This window comes from Ixodes scapularis, unplaced genomic scaffold (assembly GCF_016920785.2).
Source record: "Ixodes scapularis isolate PalLabHiFi unplaced genomic scaffold, ASM1692078v2 PGA_scaffold6__148_contigs__length_123643588, whole genome shotgun sequence".
NCBI lineage: Eukaryota > Metazoa > Arthropoda > Arachnida > Ixodida > Ixodidae > Ixodes > Ixodes scapularis.
The window spans coordinates 44,061,683-44,073,425 of record NW_024609881.1 but is presented as its reverse complement, the minus strand read 5'-3'; the positions used below and the strand labels follow the sequence as shown (position 1 = coordinate 44,073,425).

Here is an 11,743-nt window from a genome sequence, read left to right as displayed (position 1 = left end):
TTAAATTTCATCGTCGCTGAGTCTGATGTTCGCCAGTTCTGGTGGTAAGGGTAGTGTTCGGCGCAGGCGTTCGGGGCAGGCACGGCCAACAATAAGGAGGGCGGCCTCGATGTCGGCAGGTGTAAGGGCCCGTGATCCAGCTCGCACCAGCGCCCGCTGGCGGTCTTCTCGGTCGTGGTGAAGTGCTCCTTGATGATGTTGTTCGCATGAAATGAGTGGGACGCGGCAAAGTTCACAGATGTCGGCATATTCTTCCTCGTCGTAGGCGGCGGGTAGATCTGCAGCACAGCGCTCCGTCAGTGTCCGTCGCCGGAAGGGATGGGGAACGTCTTCTGGTGCAGTCCCTTGTGGCACTTGAGGTTGGTGTTCCCAGGCCATCCGGGACGCGAATGTGACCATTCGACCGGCCTCCATCACGCACCAGGTGGCAGCCTCGGCAGTGCGTGGCGGTTGCTGACGGCGGTTATGTCGCCTGGCGCGGCGCGAGTGGCCCCGCGGGTTGAATTGGGGGCGTAGGGGGGATCGGGAGCGGCTCCGAGAGCGTCGGAAGGAATGGGTGTTGCTGCGTCGAGGTGGCATGCCTGGATAGAAAATAACCATGAGCAACAATCTTTCGTGTGGCAAAAATTGACGGGGGACTGTGTTTCTTAGGACATCCCTAAAGGGTGACATGTCTAGAAACAAACGGCTTCAGATCACAAATGTTAACGGGTCCAGTTAACGACCCGTCTTCGACATGTCGTAACCTATACACCAAATGTGATACCCGTGAAACAACTTCCAAGGGACCTTCCCAACGAGGAGCTAGTGATGCCGCGAATCCCTTTGCTGCATTACTAAGCGGGTGCACGCGCCGGAGAACGCAGTCGCCTATTGAAAATTCTAGGGATCTCCTGCCTTGGTCATATTGGTTCCTCTGATCGAGCTGCGCTAACTCAATATTTTGTCGAGCCACTCGCACAGCGTCGGTGATTTTATCACGAAGTTGTTCAGCGAATCTCGCGTACGAGGTGTTTGGTCTTCGATTATCGTCGGAAAAGCTGTTCTCGAGGGGAAATCGCAGCTCGCGTCCGAAGTTTATTTGGGAAGGTGTGAACCCTGTCGTACGGTTCTCCGTAGTTCGAGTGGCGAAAGCCATTTCCGGGATGTAATTGTCCCAGTCTTTATGTCTCTCGGTGTATACCACTAGCATTGCTTTGAGGTTCCGGTTGACCCTCTCAGCTATGTTGGCTTGAGGGTGGTAAGGAGTGGTGCACTTGTGCTGGATGCCCAGTGTTGCGCAACAGTCCTCAAAAACCTTACTTGTGAAGTAGGATGCGTTGTCGGAAATTAATGGGGAACAGAACCCGAAGCGGGTGAAGGTGTCCCTCAATTTGTCCCAAATGGTCCTGGAACTCAGTTGGCGGAGAGGGTGAAGCTCCACCCACTTTGAGAAGTGGTCGGTGACTACCAGGAGATACCTGTTTCCTTTGGGGCTGCGTGGAAAGGGGCCCATTATGTCACATGAAACAATCTCCCATGGATAACGACTTTCCACTGACTGCATCAAACCAGGGGGTTTACCTCCCCTGGGTTTGGCTTGTTGGCAACGTAGGCAACTGCGTGTGTAGCGGAGAACATCCTGGCGCATCCTCGGCCAAGTGGCAACGCGACACAGTTTCTGGTAGGTTTTCTGACCGTCACTGTGGCCCGCTAGCGCACTGTCATGAAAATACCGGAGGAAAGTTTGCCTTAATGTACGGGGTACGACCACACGAAAAGGGGACGTTGTGGGGTCGGCTTCGTCTGCCTGCGGTATGTAGCGAAGGAGGAGTCCATCCTCGCTGTGTACATATGCGTCTGCCGACCCATACGTCCTGTTTCCATCGGTTTGATGGGGCTGAGTCAAGCACCGAGATACCTTTTGGCACATGTCGTCTTTTTGCTGGGCTTCTCGTAGCTCGTCCCGGCTCACAGAAAGACCCCAGGAGACTTCAGCGTCAGCAACAGCGACGAGTTCCGCTGTGTCATCCGCTTTTCGGGGGGGTAGGGGTGCTCGTGACAGGGCATCTGCTGCGACATTGAACCTTCCCGGTTTGTATTCAATGGAAAAATCATATTTCTGTAAAGCCAGAGCCCAGCGGGCAAGGCGTCCAGCGGGGTGTTTAAGGTTTTTCAGCCATGTTAATGCTTGATGGTCAGTCTGGATGGTGAAGGTCGCTCCATCTAGGTACATGTCAAACTTTCGCAAAGCGAATATTATAGCTAGACATTCTTTTTCGGTTACCGTATAGTTACATTCGGCCGCGGTGAGAGTATGACTCGCGAATGCAACGGGCCGCAACGCTGCGTTATGTTCTTGGAGTAATACTGCCCCTATACCGTAATCACTGGCATCCGTTTGGAGGACGAATGGAGCATTGAGATTAGGAAGTCTCAGAGATGCAGTATCCGCAATAGCATTTGCTAACGCTTTAAACGCTTGTTCCTGAGCGGAAGTCCAGGTCCATGGAACTTCCCGGCGTAATAGCTGGTGAAGGGGCCGGGCCAAATCAGCGCAGTTGGCAATAAACTCGCGGTAGAATCCCACCATGCCAAGGTACCGTTGTAAACTTTTTTTGTCTCGTGGCTGGGGAAATTCTATAATTGCTCTGAGCTTCTCTGCTTGCGGCTGGAGCGATCCTTGGTCGACCACGAAGCCAAGAAGCTCCACTTTGGGTGATGCAAGTTGCACTTTTGAAGGGTTAATCGTGAGACCAGCTTCACTCATGCGCTTCAGGACGACCTGTAAATGGTGAAGGTGGTCCTCGATAGTACTAGAAAACACTACTACGTCGTCCATGTAGGCCATTGCATAGTTAAACTTTGCATCACCCAAGACTGTATCCATGAGCCTCTGGAAGCTCGCAGGGGAGTTAGATAGGCCGAAGGGGAGTCGGACAAATTCGAACAGACCCCTGGGGCAAACAAATGCTGTTTTAGGGACGTCATCTGTTGCTACGGGAATTTGCAAAAATCCCCTACTACAGTCGAGGGTTGTGAATATCCGTGCAGACCCCAGTGCATATAAAACAGACGAGACTGATGGAAAGGGGTATGCATCTCGCTTCGTGACCGCGTTCAGAGGACGGTAATCTACGCAGAGGCGTGCGGTGCCATCCTTCTTGGGTGCTAACACAACCGGAAAAGCCCATGGACTTTTCGAGGGACGGACGGCTCCGGTCCGAATCATCTCATTCAGTGCTCCGTCCACGAGTGTGCGTTTGTGAACACTTAGGGGCCGCGCGTTAAATCGGATAGGCGGAGTGTCTCCAGTATCAATTCGGTGTTCGAGGATGCTAGTCCTCCCAGGTGTTTCTGTAAACATATGTGAGAAATTCTCCAAAAGCTTCGCTATACGTGAACGGTCCGAGTCGGTGCCAGAAAATGACTTTATTGCCACGTGCAGATACCCCGAGGAGGGGAATCTCTCACATATTGTACCCTCTAGAGGACGAGCTGCCGTAGGCATTGGTCTGACTGCAAACTTGAAAGTAGCGGACTGCGAGCCATATCGATATTCTTCTGCTGACAAATCTAGGACTATTTTTTCCCTGGAGATGAAATCTCGACCGAGAAGAATAGGGCAGGCGAGACCCGGCAGATATGTGAAATGTTGTCGACATTGTTGCCCATCAAAGCTCAGCTTCAGTCGAGCTCCTTCAGTGACGGAGATAAGTTGGTCAGATGCCGTACGGAGCTCTCTCTGAGAACGCCGCATTGAGATGTTCCGGTCTTTGCACAATTTTCTAACGAAGTCTCCAAAAAGTGGAATTGCAGCTCCGGTATCCAAGAGAGCTGCGATCTGTTGACCGGCAATGTTAACCACAATGTAGGGTTCTGTTATACCTCTACTTTCGTGACGCATAGCGTCAAGGGATGGTATAAAGTACGTGACTGGACGGAACCTATAAATTCGAAGTAGCTTGTCATAGACTTTCAGCCGACTCACCCATGATACCATGGTCGCTAGGATTCCCATGATCAATGAAATGCCGAGGATTGTCACGTCTCGTAGACCCGCCCAGGTCACCGTTCGGTAGTGGGCACGGGGTTCCGGTTGGACCGCACGGGCCATACACTTGTCTACGGGTTTTCCAGAAGGCCGCGCTGGTGTGGTCGCATCAGCCATTTTTCTGGCATGTGGGTGGACGACGGGCGGCCACGCCGCTGCCACTTCCTGCGAGCAGCCGTTGTCGTCACGTCTGTTCTCCGGAGTTGTCTCGTCGGGGACCAGGACGCCACCGAGAACCGCTCCGTGGGAAGCCTCGGGGAAAGCACCGGCGCTGGTACTACCGGAGGCATCTCCGCGAGCGCCGCCGAGAGCGTCACCGCATAATCCGTGAGCGGGAGCGTCATCGGGCGCTCGAGCGGGCGCCACGCCGGGACCTGGGGCATCTCCGCGAGCGCCTGCGAGAGCGTCGCCGCGTAATCCGGGAGCGGGAGCGTCATCGGGCGCTCGAGCGGGCGCCACACCAGGTGCTGCAACATCGGGCTCATCACAGGAGGCCCCCGGCGGGGCTGCTCGTGAGGCTGGGCCGAGACTGCTGAAGAACCGAGACGGTGGGGTGACCGAGGGCCTGTAACAAGGAGAAGCCACCGACAGACAGGGCCCTGCTATCGGCGGCCTACCTCGTTTCCCGAATTGTCGTTTGAAACCCGCCGGGTGCAGTCCCGGCGAAAGTGGCCGAGACTTCCGCACCGGAAGCAGCGGAGAGTAGCTGAGGTGGCCCTTGGGTATCGCTCTCTGGATGGGGCTTGGTATTGGCGGCCATGCTCGCGGACTTGAGCACCATCGCCCAGTCCGTGGGTGTAAGGGTCCAGCGCTCGGGGTACCCTTCCGGGGGGAACTGGCCGTCACCCATGCTCGTCCAAGGATTGCCTGGTCGTGCCTGTCCAAGCGCAGGACGGTTCCAGGCAAGCCTCCGGCGGTGGAGGAGGCCGATATCTTAGTTCGGCCAGGATGTCCGCCTGGATCTGGTGGGCTGCTTGGGCCAACTCGTCCAAACTCCGGAACACCCGCCCACGCAGGTAGGGATGAAACTGCGGGTGGCTTTGCCGGATAGCCCGCGACACCTTGTCTGAGTCGGACGCACTAGGGTCAGCCCTGTCATAGAGAGTTTGGAGCGCCCTAACAAACTCGACTAGGGACTCGTCGCGGTGCTGAGTGCGCGCCCTAAGCTCATCGAGCATTCGCGCGCCGTAATCGGGAGGCAGAAATTCATTTTTGAACTGCTCCGAAAAGTCTTGTAGCGTCGAGAAGGGTGATTGTCTCCGACGCCATGTCGCGGCGCTTCCCGTGAGGGCGATCGGCAGTACGCGTGATAGAAGTTCAACCTCAGACATTTCAGACACCGCCTGGTATTCACGCAATTCGTCAAGAAAATCAGCAACCGATTTTCTATCTGCGTAGCCTGAATATTTCGGAATCTCGGCATGTAAACGCAATGTCCCCGTCCGAGGTGTTGGAACTAAGGGTGGTAGCGGACGGCGTTGTTCCTGCAGGAGCCGCGACATCTCCGCCAGGAACAATGCCATTTGTTCTGGCAATGGGCCCAACGCGGTGAGAGGTGCAAGCGGCACCGGTGGGGAAAGGCTCTCAGCGGGCAATGGAACCTCCAAGTCTGCTGTGGGTATATCAGAGCCCGGTCGCAAGTCCTCCGCTCCATCACCAGTCGCGGTAGCACGAGCTGTGTTCGCTGCATTGGGGCGGCTACGGGATCGCGTAAGCGGGGGCGAAGTTGACATTTTAACGGTCACTATAACAAGCTCGGCGGTGAAGTAATCCAATGTCTGTATAGGCGCAGCGACTGCGAAGGCCTGCTAAACGTACCTGACTGTACGGGAATCTGGGTTCGGGCCCCACGCTGTGGCGCCAATGTGGAGACTGAAGAAAAGACAGCCGCTTCACTGGTGTCTACGCCCGTTCTAACCCGTGCTCGTCCTGAGCGCGCGCTAGCTTGACCCACCTCACGAGCCACCTTTATTGTCGTCCTTTTCAATCCCCACAACTGTTACGCGCTTATTAAAACCATATACGAACATAGACCTTTGATCAGAACTGTTTCTCGCTACCACCGCTAGGGGATACTTTTCGGTTTCTGGTTGGTCAAGAGAGCATGCCAAGCCCTCTTTCCGGGTCTGCCGCACGCCCTGGCTCTGCACGCGCCTCCCATTGACCAAACTCTCTACATATACGGCTCTGCGCTATGGGCGCTTCGGTTTGTTTGTAAACATGAGTTGGTCTATACACCAACTCATGTTTATTAACAAACCGGAGCGCCCCTAGCGGACGCCGCCGGCGCCGCGCATGCGCGATGGGGGTGCGGGCACGAAGCTCACCGTCGCCCGTAAACAAACCATTGGAACGCGATGTTGTCGGCGTAGGTGTAAGTCCCCCTGCCCTTTTTCACGTTCGAATTGTTGATTCTATGTCTTCCTGGCGATGTCTGACTACTTGAGCGGCGTCAGCGAAATTACCGAGGCTCGTTACACCGCAAAACTTCGCGTGAATAATGTAACATGTGGCGATTCATTCCGCGTGGACGCCGCAGATTGTACGCCAAAGCCTGATTTGCATGATATTTCGCTCGCAATTTTCAGTCGCGACGTCGCTCGGGCTGCAAAAGCCTGAACCGTAGCTGAGATGGTCGACGTCGATGCTGAAAATAGCAAGCAGGATCGGACCAAGTGAATTAGGCCTAACAAGTCGGTGATTGTTACTGGTAACAATGATCAACATCTCCTTGTATCTACTGTTTTATCGAGCCTGCTTACCAACTTTCAAATTTAAGTCTTTTGAGGCCTGCTCTTCCTTTATCGCAAGCACCGGGCCAAGGATTGGTCTACGGGACGGCGTCGTCCAAGAGAGCAGACGACCAGCAGAAACGTTTGAAAGAGCAGACGACAGTTCGAACGATCAGGCGGCCGTTTGAACTTGAAGGTGCACTAAACGTAGTCCGCCGGTGGTCCGCACAACATGACGGTTTTCTGGCGTTCATGTTGGAACGAAACAAATAAATCAGATGACCATAAGTATCCGTGAATTCAACCCAAAGTGCTCCCCGCCTAAGCAATCGTTGTCCGACGGCGGCTGCTTTCCCCTTTTCACGGCACATATCCAGATTCTCGGACGAACCGAGCACGTGAAAACTGACCTTCAAACCTTTCTCGACACTTTTGGTACGGCCCCAGTCGCGGCGTTTTGACGAGAAGGCAGGTTTTTGTCTGGTTCCTTTCAAAACAACGCAGGAATAGACGTCTGTCATGGGGACTTCTGCCCACAGTCCCAGACCGGAAGTGCAACCGACGCGCCACCACCGCGCCGTGACGTAACAGAGATGAGTTCGTGTATACACGAACTCAACTCTGTTACGTCACGGCGCGGTGGTGGCGCGTCGAGCGCACTTCCGGTTTGGGCCTGTGGGCGGAAGTCACCATGGGGGACGTGCATTTCTGCGTTGCTTTTGAGAAGACCAGAGACGAACCTGCCTTCTCTTCAAAGCGCCGCGACTGGGGCTGTACAAAAAGAGTCGAGAAAGGTTTGAAGGTCAGTTTTGATGTACTCGGTTCGTCCGAGAACGTGAATATCTGAAGTGAAAAGGGAAAACCAGACGCCGTAGGACCACGATTACTTGGGCGGGAAGCACTTTGGGTTGAATTCACGGATCCTTGCGGTCATCAGATTTATTTGTTTTGTTCCAACATGAACGCCCGAAAACCGCCAAGTTGTACGGACCACCTGCGGACTACGTTTAGTGCGTCTTCAAGTTCGAACGGTCGCCTGATCGTTCGAACTGTCGTCTACTCTTTCAAAAATTTCTGCTTGTCATCTGCTCTTTTAGACGACACCTGCCCGTAAACCAAACGTGGGCCCGGTATTTGCGATAAGAAGTAAGTGCAAGCCTCAAAAGACCTTTAAGTTTAAAGGTTGGTTGGGTTAAGTGGGCTCGGTGTAAAGGCTAGAGGCAAAGAGATGATGATAATTTTTATCAGTGGCCATCACCAACTTGTTATGTCCGATCTACTTGGCCAGATTCTGCTTGTGATTCTAAGTATTGACGCAGACTATCTCAGCTACGGTACACGCTTTTGCAGCCCGAGCGACGACGCGACTGTAAATTGCGAGCGGAATCTCATCATGCGAATTAGGCTTCAGCGTCCATTCTGCGGCGTCAAACGGGGAATGAGTCGCCGCCTGTCACATTACTCACTCAAAGTTTTGGGGTGTAACGAGCCTAGTTAATTTTGCTGCTGAGGCCGCTGAAAGTAGTCCGACATTTCCAGGAAGACGTAGAATCAACAATTCGAACGCGAAAAAGAGAACAAACATTCCCACCGACGCGACAACATCGCTTTCCAATGGTCTGTTTATGGGCGAGGGCGAACTTCTTGTCTTGTCGCGGCGCCTTTGGCGTCCGCTAGGGGCGTTTCGGTTTGTTTGTAAACGTGAGTTGGTGTATAGATGAGGAACCGCCGGGGTGTGGGAGCACCGTGGAGAAAGCAGTGTTGTACACGTTCCTCAAAAAGAGGAACGGAAGTTCGTTCCTCGTTCCTCCTGATTTTTGGAACGTGTTCCCGTTACAAGCTCCGTCTGCGAGAAAGGAACCCGTTGCAGTTTAAAAAATGGAACGTGTCGTTACATATACGTTACATTTGTATTTTGCTAATTAAAATATTTAGTTAGAGTAAACGAACATTTCTTTTATCTATCCCATTAAATAGCAACATACTAATTTGAATGCCGTGATTGAAGGACGCTAGGGGAAGTAAACAAGCGGAAGCAAGGTTTCATTTGTTGATACATTAATTAAAAAAAAAAAAAACCTTAGCGTTTTGCTGTAGTCACGTTTGTGGTAGACAATTCAGACGAGCCAAATATACTGTTACCCCCCTTGCACAGGCGTTTTACAACAAACTCACACGTTTCAATCTAACAATGTCCCGTGTTCAAACTTAACAACAGTTGCTTCTTGATACTGCTGTCAGGAAGGCGTGCAAATGGAGAAGAAGGTAGGGCTTTCTGAAGGTCAGTCTTGAAAACTACCAGTCCTTCCTGAAGGTTGGACTCGTTTTTCAGTTTGAAGGTGGGAGAAGAGGACAGAGAAGGGAGGTTAGTTTCTGTACATCTGGCCAATGTTTGGGATACCAGGGTGCGTTTGATGTAACTGGTTTCTTTGTAGAAGTTCAGTGATGGCTGCAGTCGGCCTTCGATTTCTGGGTGTATGAGGATTCGTGGAAGCAAGTAAAGTATCTGAGTTCGAGATGTCCCTTTTTCTGTCTCTTCCTTTACCAAATGTTCTGATTTTTGTGCTGCAGTCTCGGGCACTGAAAAAATAATCAATGTTACTAGCTCTCCTGCACCTACTGTTACCAAGCAAGGACCCCACAAAATAAACCCTAAGTAAGCATTATCGCACCTGTAGCCTGGCCCCTGCTGCGCGACTGGTACCTTTAGTCCATTACTGCGCTTCGCATGCGCTCAAAGTCTTTATACATTACTGATTTAATGGATTTCGATGACGCTCAGCAAGTTTCCATTTGGAGCCTTATGTCTGTACTAAATTAAAAGTAAATTAACAATTTTTTTTTCATTAATCGATTGATCATTGCGATCGGCCATATATACGATTTCCCCTTGCCATCTAACTCACCAACACAAACCGCAGAAGTGTAGCTTTCACGGCTTGCTTTAAACAAATATTAAGATAGAAAAAAAAGCTTTAGATTACAAGCCCATGGCACTGTGCCCTTCTGTGGCCTCGTAAGTGTGCCCGCCCAAGGGGAAGCTCAAGAGGCCCTAAACGCTGTGTATTTAGAAGTTGAACGCCTTTCAAAAACGTCACAAAGACAGCTGATTTTTTAATTTTTATTAGTATTTCTGTTACGATTTATGGAAACACCAAACGGCATCTGACAAGTAGAGCGGACAGATCCGTTGCTTTTCAAAAGTTGAAGACCATCCTTGAAATACTTATTATCATCATCATCATCTTCGTCATCATCATCATCATTATCATTATCATAATGATCATTCTTCTTCTTCTTATTATTATTATGAACCACTTCAGGCTGAAGTGTTTGGGGAACTGCTTGGTATGTCTGACACACAGTCTGATGAGCACATCAAGCCGTGTGGTGTGCCTACAAGTTCACAAGGTAGTACATCACGCTGACCGGGTGCGTTCATCAAGCATCTAGTGTAGCCATCAGACGCTCTGGTGGGCTCACCAGGCTGGTGTGCGGTTTATATCAGCCTGTTTGGGGGACACACCAGATCGCTAGGTGTTACACCAGGATTTTCTGGTGTTACACCAAGATGCTCTGATGTGTTTTTTTTAGAGAGCTGTTCCACTTATTCAACTTATTAGTGCTCCTCTTGGTTCAGAACCGACATAAGTGATCTATTTGGCAATAGCAAGTCAGCTGTGTTTGATCCATCTTTGCTTACGCCTGTCATGTTCCTGTCGTCACCGCAGTCTCTGATAATTTCTGCAATGACAACCTATTGCTGCAACCGAATGCCGACGCAAAAGCTGCTGAACTGTATTGAGTGCCAAGGAGCGGTTCCAACGCATTCGAGTTTGCAATAAGGCCATGGAAACGATGTATTGGGAGGGGTTATGCGACTTTTTTCTGATTTCGCTAATTTTTTCCGTGCGCGACAATCCAGGATTGGAGCTCGTGAAAAGTGTTCGGCCCCTTGCGGAAAACTATCTAGACCACAGCAACATAATTACTAAAATAACATATAATAAAACCTCGAGTATTGCTTAACTCGGGTTCCACATCATGTTGCACTGTCCTCTGTATCTTACGCAGCCAGCTGTCCAACGACGTGGTACCGCTTACTCGCTTCATCAGTTCGGAAACTGTGGATATAGAACCGCACTGCAGTGGGAATGTTGAAGAAACGGGTGTCCCACTCGAATGAACTCAGTATTTATAAACTCGGGGGCAAGTTTCCGTGGCAGTGCAGTCTAAAGCACGGGCTGCTTTTTGAGCACTGATTGAAACTGATCGCGCTTTCCCCCTCTCTTCGAATATGTCACAGAAAGTTGATGTTTTTTTGGGCTCATGTTTTGTTTCTAGCGCTTGTTTCAAGCTTGCCATCTGGAGACCCGAAGGCCACGGGGTGGATTAGCATAGCGCTATTCAACGGACCCTCGGAGGGCCTGATGGCTTTGTCTTGCCGAGACCCGCAGTGCCTGTGTTAGTATTCTGCTCTCCGTGTTTGACAGGGGTCTGCCGGCTCGGGGGTCGATGCGCTTTATGGCGGTGTAAAATTGACCAAGTGGTTGATTTGGTTTTCTCTTCTTGCAAGCATTTCTTCTGGGTCTCGTTGTGCCGACGGTGCCGGCGGTGTTCGGGTGCTTTCATCTTGCGGGTGTTCTGCTTTCTTGAGTTGGTCAGGCTAACGGCTGCTTTGTTTGCGGTTAGGTCAACTCGGGGCTCGATAATTGCTCGTGCTTCGACCTCGCGTCTCGAGGTGCGACGCGGATTCGTCTGCGATTGTTTGGTTTGTTTTCTTTCGTAGACTTGTAAGATGGACGGGAGAGGCTATTGGTGTTGCCAAACTACCGTTCCGAACGTTATCGCCAAACTATACCGTCCCCTTTTCTGATTCGAGCGAGGATTTGCTTAATTGAATTGTCCAGCGAAAAGCGGAAGTGCTTTGGTTGTTGTGCTGGTGGCACCGAGAATGCCTGTATATGCACGCGTGTCG

The 11,743-nt window shown here is 51.6% G+C and overlaps 1 protein-coding gene across 1 annotated transcript; it reads right to left on the bottom strand.

Annotated features, from left to right (window-relative positions):
- LOC120840046 lies at window positions 1-5,556 on the bottom strand. Its single transcript, XM_040210480.2, has 3 exons — window positions 4,919-5,556; window positions 3,971-4,104; window positions 1-581 (listed from the first exon to the last, which is right to left on the bottom strand). Exons 1-3 carry the CDS (start codon window positions 5,554-5,556, stop codon window positions 1-3), a joined length of 1,353 nt encoding a protein of 450 aa, XP_040066414.2.
- Between the last annotated feature and the right edge of the window lie 6,187 nt (window positions 5,557-11,743).